Source organism: Aethalodelphis obliquidens, unplaced genomic scaffold (assembly GCF_003676395.1).
Source record: "Aethalodelphis obliquidens isolate GAN/ISIS:26980383/991018 unplaced genomic scaffold, ASM367639v1 scaffold2, whole genome shotgun sequence".
NCBI classification, from domain to species: Eukaryota; Metazoa; Chordata; class Mammalia; order Artiodactyla; family Delphinidae; genus Aethalodelphis; species Aethalodelphis obliquidens.
Genome location: NW_020837946.1, coordinates 25,287,654 through 25,311,006, shown reverse-complemented (window position 1 = coordinate 25,311,006; position 23,353 = coordinate 25,287,654). Strand labels below are relative to the sequence as shown.

Sequence of the window (23,353 nt, the reverse complement as noted above, 5' to 3'; positions counted from 1 at the left end):
TATGGAACTTGGTTTTTTTATATTTGTACAAATGTAACCACTTATTGTGATATGGGTAAAACACTTGGAGTATTGAAAGAAAAATATCCTTAAAAAGCAAAAGTAGAGAAAAAATGGCAACCTATTAGACAACATGGATTTTCCTTTCAGTGAAACTGCACTCATTATGTATTTGTCAGAGGGATGAATGATCCAGTAAAGAGTTACAGGTGGTTCTCAGAGCTGAATAGCCTTTACCTTTATGATAATAAGACTCTTCATTTATCGGAAAAAAAAAATATATACAGCAGCTGTAAAATATTTGCAATCAGGAGCAAAGTAAGATAAATAAAGTAAATAAGTTAATTTGCTGGCAAAAATAACTTATTATAATGTAAAGTCTTCATGAAAAGATTAAATCTAAAACCTACCACGGGTATGTGCACATACGTGAGTTTCAAGATTCATCACAGGGCTGACTCGACTCAAATTCCTACAGAGAAGGACATAGTAAGAGAATCGGTCTTCATGGAAAAGCATAATTTTAACATCATAAAATATGCTCTGTGCAGTCATTTATTTGAGAAATAATTTAAACAATGTCCAAATTGCTACTATCTTTTATGGAAAAGTCAGACATTTGAGGGCAGAGGCTAAATCAATGTTTTACAAAGCAGTGTGTGGGACCTCAGAGTTCCACTATGGCTTAAGACAGGCACAGCATCAAGAGGGCCGCTTTGAACTAGGGTGGCAGAAAAGTAAGGAAAATGGGTAGTTGTGCCAATGGTAAAAGAAGTAAGGGCAGCATTTTCCTTAAGGTCCAGAGAGAAATGAATTGTTTCTGTGATTCCTAACAAGATAATGACTTACTTGCAAAGCTGACTGTCAGGGAGTATTTTCCAGGGGAAGCATGTGAAAACCTCCATGAAACTGGGGCTTGGAGTCTATTCAGCTCATGACTAGAGAAGCATTTCTTCTGCCCAAAAGATCACCTGGCTGTGAAGAGGTGAGGCAGGGGTCTGCAAAAGTGACACATCCTACATTTTTTCACCTTTACAAAATCAGTGGGGCTTGAACCGAGTGTCTGAAAATTTTATTTCATAGGGACTTTTGTTTAATGAAAAGAACAAAGTAGCCCATGGTGCTAAAGCCATGTGTCCATATAAACTGAAGGACTCCTGATCCAACACTGTGCCCATAACAGCTTAATGTTTGCAATTGTGGAAAGAACTACTTTTGCAAAGGCTCTCTGGTACTAGAAAAATTGTATTAATTCTACCCAGAAGTATAAAAGCTGGCCCCTTTGTAATATCAGTAATATCAAGGTCTCTACTGATAGTGTTATTTTAAAATGATGCCCAGTCTACATCTGTATACTCTTATTCGTTCTTAAGCAAATGGCAATCAGCAGATATAAGTCTGCCTTTAGGTGTCTGCATGGGTACCAGGCTGTCCTTCAAAACCATATGCATAAAGAGAGGCCCAGCATAATTCTCTGCCCATAGGATATACAGTAGATTTAGTTTTCTGGCTTTTCAATAACTAGAAGCTTATCCACCTGGATTTCTCATTTACCCTATTAAAAATCATCTGGCTATCAACTATTGTCCAAAACAATGGAAATACGGCAGTTTGAAATGCTGGCTTTAGCATTTATTTCTCAGAATATTGTTAATTAATTCCTTGGGTTCTTTTTGGAGATGGGAGGGTATCATAGAAAAAAGAAAGAATATGTCACAAATTAAATGCATTTTGTTTGTTTACTAAATGACACCACTCATTTTTTTGTCTCTGCATAAGGTAATAGAACATTTATATTTCCTTCACTTCATTTTGAAACCTCTTACTTAAAGTCATCTGCAACATATTTGCCTGTTAAACTCTACAAGGTGGTATTTGCAAAACAAATTTGAAAAATTCCTCTTTACTCGTAATACATTTTACAAATGGTAAAGGAATAAGAGAATGAGAAAAAAATAATTGTAATGTTTTAAAGCAAGTTTTCTTAAGTGGAACCTGCTTTTTATATGCCCACTTTCAGCTCAACCTAACAAATAACAATTTTAAATGGCAAACATTTTTTACTATGCAAAATCCATCCTACATTTTCATATCCTGCATTTTATTTTGCTACATTATATTTTGTGGTTAGTTTTCTAGTGTGATTTATTTAATAGTATTAAAATCATTTAACATCTGTTAACCTAACTAAATCTACATCTTACAGCATTATCATGGTTCTGTCCAGATATATACATGCTTTCATAATCACCTTTTCTATTACCTTATGAACTACATATACTAGTTAAATAACCAACATTTATAGATGGATGAATAATTCAAGTTTTGAAATAAAGTTTAGATAGCTCTAGAAAAACATGTATTTACATCCTTCCCTGTTGGGCTTAACCAATTTCCTTTTTTTTTTTTTTTTTTTTTTTTTTTATTTTTTGACACTTCAAAAAGCATGTTGATAATAGGGGCAGCATCTCACAGTCCTACTGGTTTGTCCTAGGCATTGGAAATGTACATGATCTTCATGCCAAGTCTTGATTTTACAAGGTATTAACACATACATTATATACACTTAGAAGAACACTGTTTCTCCTCTCCAGCTACAAATATTGTCATTCTTCCTGATCTACTAAGAAAACAATCTCAAATTTTTAGTTGATACATTTTAATCTGATTTGAGTTTTGCATTGTTTTTCATTCCATTTCAAGAATATTGCCCGAGAAAAACTTTCATCCTAACCTGTGCCACTAATATTTGATCCCAATACTTTAACATTGGAAAGAAATATTTTTTAAAAATTCCAAATGAATTGGGCCAGATTTTCCTAAAGAGAGAGATTTCTATCCAATTTTTCTAATTACTGACCTGAGGCCCCCTTTTCCTGAAAACTCATTCCTACCATTTGTTCCCATTGCTCATCTTAACTCAGTAGGTATTCTTTAAAGTGATACACAAGAAAGGTGGCTCTAGAACTAGGATGCTGTGTTTGAAGAAAAAGAGTTATTATATAAAGTATCAAAAGAGTAGTATGTTGGATATTAAAATAATTACATGAGAAGTTTTTTCACATTTATTTACAACTTTTGACCCAAGGACCTATCTATCAGCAGTGAATGTTTGTGTTTCTTTTTATTATACCAATTTATGTGCAAAGAGTTACCTTCCACTTAATATAGAGTCTTATACTAGAAATTCCATGGAATTCAAGCCAATCCTTACTTGCATTCCTTCAAGTGGAGTATACAAACTGGACAAATTTCCTTGTTTAGGAAATGTGATATCACATGTTGATCATGTGCTGACCCTCTCACTATAATCCCAAAGTGTTCTGAAGTCCTAATTTGCTTGGTTTGGCATTTCCACAGTCTTTCTTTATCTTAGCTCTTTTTTTTAAAAAAAAAGTACTTAAATGAATTATTTTGCTGGTTGCTTCCATATTGCTTCATTCAAAATCCAAAATGGAGTTCAGAAAGAGAACAAATAAAATTATAGCTTAAGTGCAAACTACATTTCTGAGTATCTGCCAAGTAGACATACCCAATCCAGTGTGTTTCTTCCAGTTCAATGGATTCCCCATTGGACCACCCCTGAAAGTGTCAGTAGTTTTCATGAACCACACAGAACTGTCTCTTAGTTTCCCTTCTATTCTTAACATTACCAACTGCCTATCAAGTACTGTCATTTATAGAGGGGAAGAAAATGTTGAAGAATGTAAAGGATTGGGGGGGGGATACATATTCAATAGTGTAAAACACAAAAGTAAGATTTGATGTTACATTTGACTAATATCTTGGCTTCCCTTTCTAATTCTAAAGACTGCATATTTAAAATAGTGGCCATTTCACCATATTAAAATATTTTTTTACAATTCTTTCAATTTATAGCAACACCTAAGAAGGTTTGATGGAAAAATGTTTGCAATTATAAATTAAAGCTGAAAAGAGGGGAGAAAGTAATATGAAGAGACAGATCAAAGCAAAACAAAATTAAAAAAACAAAAGAGCTCTCCAAACATAATTACTAGTTATAACTTTGATGAAGATTCAAAACTTATGAAAGCTGAGTTGGCCATTCTTGCTTGTCAAGATTGAAACTGTCTGAGAAAGAGATTGGATTTTCAATCTTAGTTACTATCATACATTATAAAAAAGGTTATCATTTTGTTCTTCTGGAAACATCATTAGGATTTCCAGGGATGCTGAAAATGTACACATCGGTTCCTGCAGCTTGGGTCTTTCAAGCATGTGCATTGAAATATAAGGAAGGAAGGAAGGAAGGAAGGAAGGAAGGCAGGCAAAGAAAACAATGTAAAAAAAAAAGTTGGGAACTAGTTTGACAGCAGGCAGTATTGTCTCATATTTGCTGGTCCTTCTCTAGCTGTTCCAGTATCCTGACCAACCCATGCAGAGAAATGAAGAAACAGTGTGGTTCCTCCTGTCTTTCTCTTTCAGTCCTTCCTTCTAATGTTCAAGTTAGATAAGCACATAACTATCATTGCATCTTGATATCTTCCACTGGGAAGTGTCAGAACTACTGGCCTTGAGAGTAGAGGGAAGACCACAAGAGAAAGAGAGGCAGCGGGGAAATTGGAGCGGGCGTCTCTCTCCACCTGAAAACCACTGCTGAGCTTACACCACAGTATTCCGGTGTCTGTAGGGTGGAGGAGGCAGCACAGTGCCTGGCTTCAGCGAGAACTCAGAGAGGTATTCAGGATTCTCTGCCACAATAGGCCGGATCCTTCCATTTTGTTTATAAAAATATTTTGTGCTGTACTCCTGCAGGTAGTCTGGGTGCTGAAGGGTGCTCCGAGGTGGCAGGCTGTGGTTCCAGTAGTCAGGGTTGTCGAATGCTTTCTTGGCCTTCTCTGGCACAGACAGTACGTTGTTCTTCAGGTATTCAGAGTTCCCCAAGGTGTTGGCAAAGGTGTTGAGGTACAGTGGCTCATTCACATACTCATCCTCTGCCTTGGGTGGACCATGGGAAGCACTGTGATATTCAGGATTATCCAAAGCTTGAAGGTCTCCATTTTTCCTCCGAGAGACAAAAGGGTTCTCCTCCACAGGGTTCAGGTATTCTGATGTAATACAAAAGTATCAGTTAACATCTACTTTCTGGAAAATGTTAATCAGACCATGGTTATATAGAATGGTTAGCTTCTTTTTCCAGGACAATAAAGCCACATATTTCAGGAATTTTCACAAAAATTTTTTGTTGATTACTACTATCATATGAAAGAGGAGTAAGTGGGCAAAAAAGGTTAGTGACAAAACAAGGCACCAACAAGGCCAGGGTCAGAGTCCCTGTCCCCTAGATTGTTCTTCTTTCTTTCTGCTTGCATTTGTCTCTCCTACTTATGGGGCCAGTTGTTTAGATGCTTCTATTTTCTAAAAGTTGGTAATTTATGTTGGAAGATAAGACAAACTATCAAGGTTAAATAGATTTTAAATATGGAGATTTTTAAAGAATATTGGAAGATCAAAATGTCTACAGATTAACTCCATGTCAAGATAAATGGATGAAGTGAAATAAAAGTAGTTTTTAGTCTACATAATTTGCTTAGAATGTCTGCATAGGTAACAAGGATTTGATTACAGATTTTCCCTCAGAAAGATTTACACACAGGAAAGAAAACATCTAAGGAAAAGACTCAACTAATCAAATAATATAGACATCTAACATGCCTCTATATTGACTTGCTTGACAAAATATATGCTTAACAATAAATATAACTGTAACATTTATTTCCAATAGCTAATCATAATCATAAAATAGCAAATTATTAGTTTGAATCATATGAAATTGCTATTTTGTAGGTTGAAGCTAGTCATATAGCAGCTATTTTGCATGATTCAGTCTAATAAATAGGTATTGGGCTAGAATAGATACTGGGCTAGAATTTTCAAAAATACTGCTAATTAATGCTGCTCTCCTCATGTTTAATTCTATTCCTATGTTTATAGTATAGAATATATATAGACATATATACACATATATAGTAGACCCTCTTTTTAAATATATGCACAAAAATGACACTTTAGCTATTCCTACTTTGGTGTTGGGGTAGGGAGAGGGCATAACTGTTTGTTGAGATGCTACCATTCTGAAACAAACTTTCTATCCCCTATGATAAACCCGACATGTAGAGAGAAAAATCTCATCAACCCAGGGTTATTTTTTCCTGGATATAGGCCTACTGGATATAGTTAACTATTTAGTGTCATGTGCAAGTTAAAAGACAGTAATGAATATCCCACCATCATATACACAGATTACAGTTCAATAATTTACAAGGCACTATTATTTCATCCCTTTTTACAATCCTGTGAAAAAGGAAGTGCAAGGTGTATTCTTCCAGCATTATAGACAGAAAATTGAGATTAAATGATGTATGAAGGATATAATTTGTGTTGAACTAGAATTCAAATTCCCTAACTCCTGTTGAATAATCTTGTTCTACTGCACTGTTTTCACTATTGCCCCTACAGGAGGAGGCTGAACTTCACACTTCATCATAAGTTTTAATTTGAATGGTTCTCAAAGCTACTGTCATTTTAAGAAAAATATATGAAAAATACCTATAAGGGAGTCAGAATTGGATTTTTCTTATCAGAGTCCTGAAACTTCTTAATGGAAAGTATAGGAATGTCTATACTAAAATTCTCTACTCTCTGAGAACTGGGCTGGAGTTCTACATAAATGTGGGTCTCTTAGTTTAGTACTCAGAAATAAAATCTGGGGATGGTCTACAGTGAGTCTACACAGACTGACTTGCCTTTCTCTTAGAAGGTTCAAGTTACCTTTTCTCAAAGCAATCTGCTTATCTATTGTCCTGATGCAAATTTGTATAGCCATGTAGTTCTGTAGATAGGAATAATTTTATGGTTGAGTTGAGAATCTTCCCAGAGAGCATTTCACTTTTAAGCATCTGTCAAATCTTCTCAAAACCTACATTTGTGTCACTATTGGGCTACTGTCAACATCCAATTCTTCGTTACAGTAATACTTTCATACATATAGAGGTGGATATATTTTAATAGATTATTGACAATATGTATTTAGGCATCCCTTAATTGCATACTATAAAAGTGACTATAACTGCATATTAAGTGCGACAATGGGCCTTTATTCAGTCTTAAAATACAGTTTACTGTGACACTTAGAAGACTCTAAGAAACAGTCACCGGTTTTTAATAACAATCATCCATCTTCTTTTTCTGATGCTGTTAACATAAAAGGAAAGAGGCTTTCTCAAACTGAAATGTTATCTGATTTGGGTGTTTAACATTTCTACTACTAAGTTTTAACATTTCTACTACAAAGTTACTTCTGTTCTTTGTAAAGGCACAAGCTATGAATATTTTCAAGATGTGATGGTATACATATAAGTATATGCAGGGTCAGAACTTTAATTTTTGAAATGTATCATACAAGAAGTCATAATTTCTTATAATAAACTAGGTCATTAAATGACACCATTTTAATGCATCAATCAAGTCTTTTATTGGTGCCATTGAAAGCTTTGGACATTTTTACCAACAACATCAGTCTTTATGATCTCCACGATAAGTCCAATGGAGTAAGGGTTCTGAAATCTTGTGATATGCTACCTCATTCAAATATTCCAATAAAGATATGTTTAGCTCAGTGCTTCTCAAGCTTGATTATGCATACAAATCACCTGGGGATCTTGTTAAAATGCAGACTCCTATTCAAGTGGGGCTTGAGATTCTGGTTTCTAAAAAAGCCCCTAGATGATGTGGACGCCTTTGATTCAGAAAGCTTACTAGGAATAGCAGCAGCCTAAGCCTTTTGTGGATCACACATTTTACATAGGCAGATAGTTTGGCAATTTCCCTTCCATACTTTGCTTATTTTGATAGAGACAAATGTCGAGTGGCAATCATTTCTGAACATTCTGCTTGTACCTTGTTTGGGTTTGTCTCGCATAGGGGTCATGTAACCTTCTTCATCCAGCTCTCCTCGTGGGCTCCGTTCTGGGGCGAACACTGTGGGGTCAGCGCTGTACCTCTGCGTGCTGCTGTCCTCTTGGACGTGGGGTGCCACGGACTTGCGTAAGGTGCCGTTACAGCAGGAGTCATCAAAAATCTCGGCGGTAGCCCCCTGAGCAACTGGGGCTTCTGGGATTGTGCTGGTGGTGGCCCTATAGGGCATGGGCACTCCTTGTTCTGCAGCAAAACCCCCATCTCGGTACACAAACTGGTTCTGTCAATAGTAGAAACACATTTGGACCAAAGGTATTGTTAGGAATAGCTGTCAAAAATATGGATGTTAATAACCAAAAGAATATGGAAGTTTGTCTTTCAGAGCAAAGTCAGAGTTTCTTAATTGAGTTTTTCCCCCTAATAGTCAATGAGTTTGAATTAGACTAGAAACACCTAAAATTCCAATTTTTCTTATAAAATAAATCAATTGTGGGAAAACATTTTGGAAATATATATTTTAATTTTACTAACCACCTAACACATGATCTAATAAAAAGTATTTCATGTTCCTATCCCACAACTGCTTATTTTTAATGTAAAAATTCAAAGTGAATCTTCAAGACAAATGGCAATGTCATTAACTATAGGCAGTTGCCATTAAGAACAGAAGTACAGTGATGCAGTTTGAATGGTGATGTTTCCTTATTGCCTTCTAGTCTGTGGTTACCGTGACTCTGAGTCTCTAGTATCTAACTAGAGAATCACCACTGAGATTCTGACTTTTTAGCCCAAGACCTATAATCGTGGAAGTAAAGATAACCTCTTTACCCAGAAGCATGATGTATGAGCCCAGGTAAATTCTTCAGATAAAAATCAAAAGCTACTGTTGATGCATGATATCTCAACTCTGGATTATCTACTGAGATAAAACATATCTACATAGGCAGGTACACAAGCTACAGTAAATTCTTAACTCACTGTTGGCAAAGGCAAAATGAGGAAATTATGGTGAGGCAAGAGAGGAAACATGATAAGCAAAGACCAAAAATCCTAAAAGATGAAGGTTGATTGTGAAATACTTACTCCTGACATGGGGGTGTAGGCAGGAGGAGGGCTGTGTCCAATTTCACTCTAATAGGAAAGAAAAATGGAATGATGGATGTAATAAGAGGTAACATGAATGAAAAAAAACAAAAAAGAACAGAAAAAAAAAAAAAAGAAAAGCCACATGAGTTGTATGAACCAAAGGGGAAAACATGCACAACAGTGACGTTTGCTAAACAGTAAAATTTTATGCACTCTGACGACAAGCAAGTTTATTTATATTTTCTGAGGATGTTGAATATTTTAATTCAATCCCTGTAAAGAAGAATTATATAGAAAAAGTAAAATTTTAAATGGATTAAAAATAAAGTTGACAATAAATGTTCTTCTGATTAACCCTGGAAGAAAGGGAAAAGCAGTAAATTAACTTGAGTTGTAAATGAGGAACCCTTTCCTTTGTTACACGTTAAATAACTGGAATGGCCACACACCACAGCATTAACTTTCCTCTCATAGGAAGAAACTTATCTAAAAGGAGACAGAGGTGGACTTCAACTTGCCTGGAATAATTTTTGCTATCAAGTTACATTTATTTTTCCCCATTTCAGCAAAGGGTCAACTTCTTAGCCTCTTTTATAAAAAGGTACATAATATTTTCTCATCAGTCTTTTTTTTTTTTTAAGTGAAGAAAAAGCAGAAAATCTTGGAAAATCGTTTCTTTACTGGAAACATGCTTTGCATACATTAATTTTATGTATTTAGAATCAGTTGAAATTAGATTGCAATTAATAAAAAAGACAGTCTTATGGCTTAAAACTCTAGCCTATGGGTTAAATAAAATTCAATATAAAAATATGATAAAATATTAAGGACAACGTTCCTTATGGTAAGTACAGGGGATGTATGAACACAACCTCTGTTTCCTAGCTAAAAATTATATATATATATATATATATAAAATCAATCATTTATTAAACACATTTCTTGAGAAACCATGGTCTATGTATGCACCAGGCACTTTTCTTAGCACTGGAAATAATGAATAATGCAAATAAAAACAGTTGATTTTATGAACTTTGCATTCTCTACCCTCTGGATTTAACTGAACAGAGATGACTAAAATAAACCTGAAAGACAACATCTTGAAACATCTGTGAAACAGGGCTAAATCTTATTCCAGATCAACGTTTTTATAATTTAGAGATTCACAGACTAATCTAAGAACATGGTCCCATGGAGATTAACCGTTTAATACAAATTAATAACAACTAGATAATATAGTTTTCCTTTAATTAACTTAGCCTGCTGGACAAATCAAGGGACAAACTCTGAACCCCTACACTGAATTTACATTTAAACTGTGCCCATAACTGAGTCACTTACATGATGGCATAGAAAATATTTATCTCTTTTCTTCTCTAATAACATAACTAACAACACACTGAAGACTATGACATGGAAAGTTAGATATATTTAATATGCACTGCATAGGAGGTGCTTTTGTACAATAGACAGATTGTTGTATGGTATGTTAGAAGCTCCAAGCTCCAGTCCCAATTACAAGTGATATGGTCAATCGTGAAATATCTCGGACCCTCATTTTCATCCTTGGCCTCTTTTATTCTTAATGAAGATAAAGTACAATATTATATATAGATGAACTTTTTAAGCTCTGCACTATTATACAAATGTAGAGAATATGTGAAATTTAAATGTTCACACCTGCTAAGTCAAATGTTTAAAGTCAAGCAATCAAATTGCCAAGGCTTCTCATCAAAGAAGCATTTTAAAATGCCTACTTGTCTTCCATAGCACCTTAAATATAGGTACATTTTGCTACCTTTTAGAGTGTCATAAAATAAAATTCATTTGTTCATAAAATTTGAGAAATAAATTTTCCATATAGTCCAGTGATATGTAAAATAGAGGGCTGGTACAAAAATATGACACCTGCCTGCTGGACCTTTATCATATTACAACCTTGGCCTTACCCTATCATTAAACCTGGATTATTTGGCAAGCATTTAGCAAATATTTATTAAATTGCTACAGTGAAAGCACAGGAATTACGGTAGATGCTGGAGATACCATGATACACTAGGAGAGGCATGTCCAGTGGCCTTTTGTAATTTACATTGTACTATCAAACATTACCTGAGATTATTAGAAGAAAAGGTAAGAGTAAGGTGAGGCTGGAGTGAATTTATTTCAATTTCATGATTAGGCATTAAAAGGCAACGTATTCCAAAATATTCATAATCACCAGTGTTCCTTTGACCTCTTCTTTTGCAAGAGTTGCTATACTGGGTAATGTTCGATTAGAATCACGGCTGAGGAAACAGCACTGCCTGCTGCACATTTAACATTTTATAAAACTTGAGAGATAAATGATCAGAAGAATAACTCACAAGTCATTCTTCATCAGGAAATAGTTTATTATCTATATTCATTACCTGGGCTAGACCGCCTTCAATTGTAAAGGTGTTGTATTAAAAATAACTAGATCTCTTGCAGTTAGTCTGTTCCAAGACACAAAGTGCAGCCACGCTTTATTAGAATGGATCCGCTGTCCTTGCTTTGACAAGTCTTTCAGTCAGCAACCTGCCAACTCTGTATCTAGACACACTGCCAGAGACCATCACAGTAATAGGAGTGTCTTCATGCTTTTTCTAGTTTTCAGCATTAAAATGGAAAAAAAGCTAAACAAAATTCCCTTAGCATTCATTGTTTTTAGGGTTACTGGCTGCTTTTTATGTTTCTGTTTCCATTTTTTCCATTTGCCTTTTTTCCCTTTTCCATGATAAAAAGCACCTCATTCATATCTCCCTGGAAGGGCAATGCAGCTACAAGGGAACATCTGTGAGGCCAATTAGCTGGGCTGGAAATGTGATATAATTGTTGTTTAAATATATTTAAATTACATGTTAATCACTATGTCATAATTTATAGGCTTTGAAAATAACTTTTTGTACTTGAGAGCCAAGCCAGATTTTACTTGTTTTTGCTGTTTTTAGTTTGTAACAAGCTCTTCTCTTTCCCCACACAACCATCCCCCAGTTCCCCACGCTTGAAAAGCTGAACTTTTAATATTGGAAAGAATGACAGCTGCAAGTAAATTGGTTGAGTAAAAATTAAGATCCCCACAATCAGAATGAGCTGCAGTGACCTTAACGTTCTAAGCAGAACAAAGCAGTGCTCTCAGTTAAAAGGCTTTCATTTTTTCTTTTTATTGTGCCACTTTCTGCTGTCTGTCAAAGCCCAGCTTTGACGATCTTCAGGAAACAGCACTGGGTACATCTGTTCAATTAACTGGTGAGGGGATTTACAGTCAGCAGGACAAAGATAGAAAGAGGTGGGCTATGAACTGACAGGTGATCTGGAGCTTGCTCCTGGTGGGGAAATATGTAAGGGTGATGAAGAGAGTCAAGTTTAATTTGTGGCCACAGTCACTGGGACACTGTATGATTAACTCGGACCCAAATGCCAGGGGTTATAGAGAAGGCAAATGTCAACAAATACATCAAATACAGTATTAAGTGCACTTTTAGATACATCATGTCCTAAAATTTACTTTTCAGTTGAATGATAAAGATTTGAACCTTTGTCTTACTACATGTATTGCATTTCTCATATTTATTGTATTAATTAAAATGTATTTATTTTATATTATTCCTGGGAAATTTTTAATTGTTAACTAGATGAACTGTGTCCTGTGATATTTTTCTAAATATTATACAAATGTATCTTCTTAGGAGACAAACAAAAATACATGCTTAATGCCTAACTTCTACCTAAATTAAACATGTGCTTAATGAGAGAGAGTTGTTTTTAATCTTCAGATAATTGTTACTTGTAATATTAACTATAGGATTAAAGTTTCTAGGGCCAAGAATCACTCTAAATCCTTTTAACTAAAATGGCACGTGTCTCTATAAGACGGTGCTAATCCACCAGCACTGATATATTACCTACACACTTCCACATAGTAATTATTAAGGGTTCTCAATTTTTTATCCTCCTTGGAATATATCCTTAACACTCTGATGGGCACTTTCACATTTCACAGGTCAGGTGGCAGATAGATAAATTTTTTTTTTCGTTTTCTTTCGTTATGTACAATTCCTGATGTATGGTTATACCTCTATATCTTTTTTACAACTAAGTTCAATATACCAGCGTTTGAGACATCTGGATTTTGAATCTTCATTTTCCATAAGGCAACCAGAAGAAAACAAGCAAAATGTGTTCATATTCCCCAAACCAGTAAGAACTGGGGAAGCCTATTGCATCTAGGCAGCTGGCTCACACACACACATGCATATGTGTGAACACATATGTTACACAAAATGCCTTTTGTCTCTTTAGATATGTGTTTATTTATTAATGTACTCATTTATTTATTTAGTTTGATTACGTGAGATGCTACTTTAAAAAAAACTTTGTTTTTACACACACAAAAAAGTTAATAATGATAATATAATAATAAATAAAAATATATTATAATGATATAAAATTATAATAAATAAATAAATTAATAATAATGACCCTATGCCCCACGTGAAGGAGTATTAACTTGTGCTTTCATTCTCTGTTCACTTTTCACTAACCCTAGAACTTAATTATAAAGTCTACTCTTTCACAGATGAATATATTACTTCTCTTAGGAAAATTGAGAAATAGCAAGGGAAACCAACATGCATTGTATACCTACCATATACCACAGACTAGAATATTTTAGGTTTTATTTATTCATATGACCTTTCAAGGTAAATATTATTATTAAAAATTATGACTCCCATTTTGAAGATGAGAAAACTGAGCCTCAAGGAAAATAAAAGTCTTTCCCACACGCACACACAGCCACTGGCGGCTCTCTGAATCCTACATCTTTTTATTATGCCACATGTAGATTTTGACTTTAGCATTTTTGTTTTCTGTTTGCCCTCCCTCTGCCCCTGCATAATGCCTCAACTCTTCTCTCAAATAAGATTTCATGGTTTCCCTTTCTTATGAAAAACGAATCTGAAGGAGAAATTTGAGAAATTAACTAGCCTTAGTTATAAAATACTGAAAATGCCTTACAATGTTGCCCCTCCCATCTTACTTGCATTTTAATTTACTACAAGGACTTAAACAGAAAAGGAACTAAAAGTAGAATGTTAAGTGCTAATAGAAGATATATATATACATACACACATTATGGTTTTAGATCAACAAACGACTGTTAGGGAAGAATACACACACACACACACACACACACACACACACACACACACACACACACACACACACACACACATATGTATCTCTTACCTGGACAAGAGCAAAAACCAACCCTGAAGCAGGAGGAGATGGTTTGACATAATGGGAGAGCACAAAGATCTTCCATGACAGCACTCTTGCTTATGAATTTATTGTTCCTAGTCCAGGACTTAGTCAATAAATTCCTCTTCTTGCTCCACTAAGGGTAAGTAAGCTATTGTAACCCCAGGCAGCAGTTCCTATAGCCTTTCCAAATATTAGTAGAACAAGAAGATATTCCTTCTTAAAATATTCATGGCTAGATGAGTCAACAAAATGGGAGCTGAAAACTCACTTCATACCTTTCGGTTTTAAGTGTGTTCGTATTACATGATGAAGTTGAAGAACATTATTAGCACAGTCAAAAAAGAGAGGATATAAAGAAATGTGATTTTACATTAGTGCCAACATTCCTTAGCTTCATTCAAGATAAGCAATAAGAATTCTGTCACCTTTCTTGATTAGTAATCATGTAGAATTTATATCTCTTCATCCTGGGTGCAAGTTCTAAATGTATTTTTGTTTTTAGTTCTGGCAACTTTCTTTTGCATTTCTTTTGCCTCTTTATTTTGTTTACATTTCTTTTCACAAGCATGTTGTAATATCTGAACCTTTTCCTAATTATCACTTAGCTACTAGTTGACATATGTAGCTAGAAATCTAAAAAGGAGAACTTCCAGGGGGTTCCTTAAACATATTGCGACAGTTCTTTTCAGTTACAGAGTACACAGCTATTTTTCCTAATTTTTAAACTCATCCTTGAGAACATCTAGTTCAATTGCACTATCTCTGTTTGAGTCTAAATGAAATCATTAAGCCTTTACTATGTCCAAATTCTTAGGTACTCTAATTCTTCAAGTACATCCAAAAGTTATCTGTCTCTGTGCTTGATTGTTTTTTATCCCAATATCATGAGGATTATTTAGTGAAGACTTCTTAGTACATGAAAAATGCATTGAGGTCAGGCAAGTTTTGAAGACGAAAATACCATAGACATGGAGCAAGCAGCCACATGAGGTCCTTCTACCTCTAGGGTTACATTCTTGAACTTTTTGTCATTAAACCACGTGACTTTTTAACAAATTCCTTAATCTCTTGAACCCTCAGTTTATTTAGCTCTGAAAAGAAGAATGGGGCTATAAAACAGGTAATGGGAAAGATCCCTTCCAACTATCAAATTATATGTATGTAAAATGAATATTCTGCATGAAGCCCATACCATTGATTGCTAAATATTGTAAAATGTGATTAGCATTAAAGCAAAGGCATCTTATAAACTTTTCTCACATAAACTTTTTTAAAGTATATTAATTTTTTTCTTTTTTCCCTTTTCTCTAAATGGAGTATCTATTAAATACCTTAGACTATATGCAAAATATGATTATGCTCTTGGGAGGCAAGACCACATTTGGATGTGACTAATGAAGATAAAATTTTGAATTGAAGTTTTATAATTTAAATTTTCCATTTTACTGATGGATACACTGATGCTCTAAGACGTTAGGTTAATTTTTCAAATCACACAACTAGTTAGCAACAGTACTAGAAACAAGATTCCCTGAGTCTCCCTTTAATGTACATCCCATTATACTTACAGCCTCAAATTGGCATTAATAAATGATAAAAAGTCAGTTTTAGAGTTTTGGAGGTAAATTTGATGTTTTTCAGAAAAAAATATTTTCCTCAATAGAGCCAAAAGCATTTGCCTTAAACCATGATGGCATTTATTTACAGTTGAAACATATACTGATATAGTCTTAAAGTGAATTTAATGCAGCTTTGGTTATAAGACAAATATATACATCATTTTTTTCTTATTGAATAGGCTATATGTTTATTAGACAAAAGGGATACCCTAATATTAAGTACTATAAATAAAAGCTGTCCTTATATCATTTGATTAAAAGCAGTGTTGATTAAAATGATACTTTACTTACAAAACAGATTAGCCTCCATGTAGAGAGAAAATATTATTTAAACATTCTAGTTATAAAAGCCAGTAATTATACATATGCTTATTGTCAGTTGACATATTTTCACTTTCATAGTATTTATCTCTATCTGTGTAATTAGATAATGTATGGGAAATACAGAAATAGTTTAAAAATTAAGTAATCTATAGCCGGGGTCCTCAACCCCCGGGCCGCGGACCGGTACCGGTCTGTGGCCTGTTAGAAATCAGGCCGCACAGCAGGAGATGAGCGGCGGACGAGTGAGTGAAGCTTCATCTGTCTGCCCATGGTTCCCCGTGGCTCGAATTACCGCCTAAACCATCGCCCCCGTACCCGGTCCGTGGAAGAATTATCTTCCACAAAACCGGTCCCTGGTGCTGAAAAGGTTGGGGACTGCTGATCTATAGGGCAAAATGAAAACAAACAAACAAAAAAAATTATAGACACTCTGAATGTCATGAATGCCATTACTTTAGAATTTGAAATGCTAAGTCTTGGCCTGGGTATAATAGGTTTCCTTTTATACTATTAGTAAAGACTTACTTAAATCACAATTTGTGTGTTTGTGTGTGTCTGCACACATGTGCACATGTGTATATATGTATTCATATACACATTAAGAAAATTAATTGCTTAAAACAAGATAATAAAGTTTTACTTAACTCATTCAAACTAACACATTTTCTTTTACAGGTTGTTAGCCCATTTGTGGGCTTGTTTTTGCTTTGTTTCCACTGTTTTTCACATGTGGATATTATTTATCAGCAAATGAATCGTGTTCACTGAAATACCATTTACAAAAGTTCTACTTGGAAATGTTTGTTTAGTGGTTATTCGGAGTTATTCTATTTACTTGCAAATAATAAGCAACAGTGAAATACTTTATATTTCAACCTCCTCTTTAGCAATAATCCAAGCTCTGGAAGTTTTATTATACATTCAAAATAACAATGACAGTATTTAGAGCAATCTGTGTGTGAGAATGTAAAAACTATGAAGGGCATAGTTTGTGTGTTAGGAGATGGAAAACAAATAATATAGAAAACAGAATTGCAAAGTTTATAAATCTAATTTTGGTACGTAGATTTTATTCAGTGTCTTAAATGATAGGTGTTGGTAACAAGCAAACAATTTACCAAAATACAGATAACACTTTCAGTGTTCCTATCATTTCAGTGTGGATTAGGTTGGATATATCTTGTTATGCTAGTTTATGCAAACTGTTCACCAGATAAAAAGTGAATTGGTTACAATGGTTGATTTGTCCAACTACTGCTCTTTAAGCTAGCAGGTGGCACAGCTGTTGCTGTACATAAAAAGATTTCTAACAGTCCACCTGGAATTAGGACATCTGGTTTGTGCGAGCTGATCTGAATAATGTACTGTGCATACTTGGGTACAGCTACTAACAGAGCAAACAGCACATGGCTCTCCCATCAGCCCAGAGCAAACACCAGTTACATTTCACAGAAGCTGGCTGCTATTTACAATTGTTCTGAGCCAAAATGAATATCAGATTAAAGGCAGTACCCCAAGAGAAAAAACCTCTCCCCGAGAGCTACTTGTTGCCCATAGTCTAAGGAGTTTTTACCATTTTCAAAAATCCCCCAAATTTGATTTTCCTGCATATAAAAAGGAAGAAGAAAAATATATAAAGAATTCCTGCATCTATTTGTGAACCACTTTGGAATTTCCTAAAATAAAAAATGACCAATACTTCTTAGTTTCCTATTTAAACCGTTTGCTGTCAAAGTCAACCTAGATTAGCCAGAACCATGGTCATAATAGTTTCCTTTCAAGTTCTAAAATGGCTAACAGTTTAATAAAAAATATGAAGAAGGCAAATAAATATAATAAACCAGAAACTGGACAGTCTAATTTACATCTGACATGGATGCCAGAGATCACCCAATTGCTTTCTCCCTATTTTCAGCTATGGTAATAGAGATGGAAAGCGACTTTCCTCAAGGTCACGCAGCTAGTTACTAACAAGCAAAAATCAATGGGCCCAATTAGAAAAATATTTTTATGGTTTACTATGAAACAAAAATCAATCTGCTTGGTATCCTTAGATTATGTCTGCATAGCTTAGTCAGGGGCAAGCCAGGTGAAACTCTAGAGCAATGAAGTCTGATTTCTACATTTCCTTTTCAATTTCAAGCCCATGATTTTTTACTCCTCCCTGACAGACTCCAGAGCCCACTGATTCTTGTCCTGGTTCTATAGGAAATGGGACCATAACATCCTCCCATAGAAGATGTAACATTCTGAGTCAGTAACTTACATGCCCAAACCTCCTCTCTTATCTACAGCCTTATCCTCTTCTCGGGGACTGGGCTGTAGTTAGGCCAGAGGGCATCCATGTAGTCTGATTAATTTGGGGAGATTTTCTCAAATTGGTGGTAGTAGACCATAATAGCCCCACCTCAAGTAACACTGAACTATTGAGTACCAATGTGTACTCACATAATTAACTGCTGACCTGACATCTCTACTGGAATGTTCCATGGTTTTTCAAAAATCACATTTTCAAAATTGAAATGAACATCTCCTCTCCTGACACTAAATGGAATTCTCTTATATTTTTTGTTTGGTGAATGGTATCAACAAGTTATCTACTTGTGTAAGTTAAATATCTCAGTGTCATCTTTGACTTTACCTCTATCTCACTCTTCATAAGCATCCAAAGTGTACCCATTTAAACATCTTAATACCTCAAGAATCCAACCATTTTCTCCATCCTCATTGATACTATTTTAGTTGTGGTTTTAAGGTGCCATATAATTTATCATTCTAAATGGAGATTTTGAGGGTGAAGGAAAGTGCTATTAATAATTAACCAGGATAATAGACGTATACCAGGACTCTCTAGGGAAAACAGGCACAGCACACGTGATGAACTTAATGATGACCTAATTTCTTGACTAGACTACTGTAATAGTTTTCTAGTTGAGCTCCTTGATCTTTGTCTTTCCTTTTACTCCAATCTAATATTCACATTTCATCCCCCTGCTTAAAAACCTACAAGACCCCTTCTTGCCTCAAGTTAAAACAAGTCTCAATTTCTTGTGGCACTGAAAGCTTTTGGTAGCTATGGTTCCCGCCAATTTCTCCAGCTTCACCTCTCTGCTCTCTCCTCCTATGCCTCCAGTCAAACAAAGTGCTGGCAGTTCCTCCCATGGTCCATTACCTTTGTCACCTCCAGTCTCTGCCCAGGCTCCAGCTGTTTCCTCAATGCTCTTTCTAGCTTTTTTGCCTTGATTACATATTAATTCCATGGAATGTTATCATTGCCCTGATTACATTTAGTTTTTGATTCAAAAATATCATCCAGAACCTATTCTGTGCCCCATGTGAATAATTTAGCAACCGTATTATAATTGTTTATTTACTTCATTGGTATGTCTTCTTTCTTAGACTGTGAGCCTATTCAGAAGAGGACTTACTTAAATTTACCATTATATCCTTGATACCTAGCACAGGCAGGGACATGGACATGGTGAATGTTTAGTAAAAGTATATTGAATCAAAGGATGGTTAGATGGAAAAGATATTTAAACCCAAAGTTTGGCTTTATTAATGAGAATCTCAGGGCCTTCAGCCAGGAAGTGGGATATGTTTTACAGAATAAAGGATTTTAGCATTCCTTAAATTATATATTACACACATCTTATTCTGCAGATACTCAGGGTGAGTCCTAAATTGAAAATGAATCCCAATACAATTATCTGAATATTATATCTTATCTAGTACACTCATTCTTCCTGTTAATTAGGTACTATTTCTGGAGGCATTGTTTAAAATCTTAATTCTAATGACAAATAAAAGGTATTTTTACAAATAATCAATGGTTACAGATGAAATGGATATTTCACATCTAGTTATAAAGCTTCAGCATTCTATCACTAGTATGACAACACTCACTTGAGACATCTATGTTGAGACATCTATGTATTTCCTAATGCTTTGTAGGTCTAGGAAGCTCAGACTTCTGCTTTATCCTGAAGAATATAAATTGTTAAGTAAGAACAACAGGAAAGACAAACCCTGAGGATAAATTGCCTGTAGGCGGATGGAGAATGTAGTTTTGACCCATAAGATCAAACACAAATCACTACAAGTATCCATTTTAAGTGGTACATACCACCCACCTATATTTCTGTGCATATCACAGACACCTATAGGGAAGAGTCATTTTAAATGTTTCAAAAAGGCTTTTTAGAATAATAATGGCTAAATAGTATAGAAGATCAAAGTTATAAACAGATTAAATTCTAAATGTCTAGGAAAGGAAGAAGCTACATGAGAATAGCACTTGATTAGGGAAGAGAACTGCCACCCAACAGCTCTGCCGCTGTAGATAAATTTTCCTCAAAGCTTAGTGTCCACATTCATAAAATGGAAATAATAATGTCTGTCTGCCCGCTTTATGAGTTTTATAAGTTCATGTTCATGGTAAATATCTTTGAAAAAAATGTGTTATATAAATGTGCAACATGATATTTTTTTCTAGTAATCAAAAAGAAAATACAGCTGAATGCTGACTTGTCCAAGTAACACTCATACAACACCATACTAAATGCTGCAAACCAAGCAAGCATATGTTTCTTGTATACTAGAATAAAAGTATGCAAACAGCTACCTATTTTTTATCTGTGTGATGATAGAGTTCATTTCGCAAATTTAGTATCACATGTCATTTGAAACAACTGTCAAAAGGAATTGGTGTTACTGATACAAAGAAAAAATAATTTACAAGTTTCAGTTGAATATATATATATATATATATATATAGAGAGAGAGAGAGAGAGAGAGAGAGAGATTAGTACATCATTTAAAGTAATCGTAGAACATTTCTTTGAAAATAAAAAATAATGATATGCTTTTCTTAGTACAGCAGTAAATCAAAGCAAGACCCTTCAGAGATCTTTCAGCACTTAGACACAGAAAGGTGCATATTAAATATTCAATAATAAATTCCTTAAGCTGCTAAAATGAATTCACTGAATGACCTAACAGTAGAGATTATGATGAATTGAAATAAAATCTTCATTACTTTTGTTTTCTTTAGATGATGAGGGTGCTAGAGTCGAGGGAAGTCAAACATTAGAAATTCCCATCTCTAGAGAACATGGGTTGGCCTTGATTTTCTTGAACCATTTCTACACATCCAGACAGACTCCTCATAATAAATGTCTCAGAATTCATGCTGAGGCATTGTCAACAGGCCAAGAAGTCCTCAGTCCGGAATGTGCACTTAGATTAAATTTTTCCTTCCCTGCTATCACTGATGTTTTCAGGGAAAGCTGGCACATTAAGAGAAGCACATAGTAATATAAGAAATGTTTGAACCCTCCTACCCTGTTTGGTGGAGAGAGAATTCCTATGTGTTACCTCTTTAATAAGTTAAGATTTGAAGCATTTTACAGATTTTAAATGTATGCTAAACACTTTTAAGAAAGACATGTCTTGGAAAGAAAGTAGCTAAGTTACAGAAAAGTGCTTAGCTTTGCAATCTGAAATAATTTGATAAATGACTTGGAGTTGGGAAAAATAAAATAGATTAGATTTTTCCACATATTGTATACCCCAGGCTTTTTCCCAAGGTCTACCAAACAAACAACAAAAAAAGTACTAGACAGACAAGAAAAGCCCCTAGTTTATTTCCCAGGCCACTTTGTCCTTTATTATGTACTAGCACAATTATTATTTATCATTTCTAAAGAAGATATTAAGCCAAGGTGCAGCTATGTTCTGACAAAATAAAATATTAATACTTGATCTTATGAACATAATCAAAAAGGAGACTGTGGTTGGTTGTCTTTCATGCCATAAGTCTTAAACGCTAAACATCCCAGGCTCTCATAGGAACCTTTACTCTTTTTATTTGTAAGTATATATCCAAGAGTTTTACAAACTGTATCTATTTCATATGTGTTATCCTTTAGGATGCAAGCTCCTTAAATACATAACCAACTAGTTGTATTAGTATCTCTCTTCCTTCTCCCAAATTTACTTATCTAAATATTAAAAATATACCTAGTAGCTCAGATTTTGCCAAAAACAATGCATGAGAAGAGGATGTTTGGATCATTCTTATGACTGATCTCTTAAATTCTTATTGAAAGATAGGTAACCAAAAGCTCAGGTGAGAGCAATTAGGAATAAAATCAGCACACTGACAGCACTTTTAGGATTTTAATCCAGTCTGTTGCCATACAGAAGCATACTGAATGTCAATTATGCAGGAGGAGAAGATATTTCCAAGAGAGCTTGATGTAACCCCAGGTTGTGAATTATTTGTTTTGAAATGCCTTCATATTTTCCTGCTTGGAAATTCTGGTCAAGCGAAGAGCAAAAACAAGTAGCAAGCTCATCCTAAGCATATGGTCAGGTAAACATTCATAAAATATTTAGCAGCCCACAAATAAAATTTTTAAAAATGCTACATCATCCGCCTCCAGAAGGGAGGAAGGAAGCACAATAAATAAAGGGTTGTTTGTTATTATATTAAATTTCCGGGGTCCACCCCATCCAACTTGAGTTTCTAAATACCAGAAGCCCCAAAGGAAGTTTTCACTAAAGTGCTATTTGGAAATAGGAACACAGACATACGAATTCTTTCTCCACCAAACAGGGTAGGAGAGTTCAAACACTACTTTACTATTGCTGATGTTTTCAGGGAAAGCTGGCACATTAAGAGAAGCACATAGTAATGTAAGACATGTTTGAACCATCACTTACGTCAAACTTCTCATGCAGTCTCCTTTGACTCAGGAGAGAATCAGTCTTTGTTTTAGTTCAGATTTTAAAAAGCAGTCATAATTTTCTCACTAGAAGCAAAGCTGGCCTTGTTACTTCCCTCTTAAAAAAACCAACTTGTTCAGATGACCCCAGATGCATTCTGTTTGCCCCTATTGTAACACTTTTCTCATTGCATTTTATTGCCTAGCTACTTATCTGCAAATTTCTTGAGGGCAGGACTGGATGTGCCTCTAATGGGCAACCATGGGATTAGATACATAGTAGACACCTTAATAAGTGTTTGATCAATGAATAAATGATTGAATAAACAGATGCTCTTTGATATGTGCCTGAAATAATCAGCTATTTGAGTG

At 34.8% G+C, this 23,353-nt stretch overlaps 1 protein-coding gene across 4 annotated transcripts in view; it reads right to left on the bottom strand.

Annotated features, from left to right (window-relative positions):
- Window positions 1–4,574: 4,574 nt before the first annotated feature.
- ERBB4 (erb-b2 receptor tyrosine kinase 4) overlaps window positions 4,575–23,353 on the bottom strand; it is a 1,127,099-nt gene continuing 1,108,320 nt past the window's right edge. For 2 of the 4 annotated variants that reach the window (XM_027122307.1, XM_027122298.1), the window contains exons 26-28: window positions 9,022–9,069; window positions 7,921–8,218; window positions 4,575–5,069 (exon numbers count right to left, since the gene is read on the bottom strand). In XM_027122307.1, coding sequence (XP_026978108.1) covers window positions 4,624–5,069; window positions 7,921–8,218; window positions 9,022–9,069 — 792 coding nt within the window. In that variant the 3' untranslated portion in view covers window positions 4,575–4,623. The remainder of the gene's footprint in view (window positions 5,070–7,920; window positions 8,219–9,021; window positions 9,070–23,353) is intronic. The other 2 variants (XM_027122329.1, XM_027122318.1) reach the window with 1 other exon arrangement.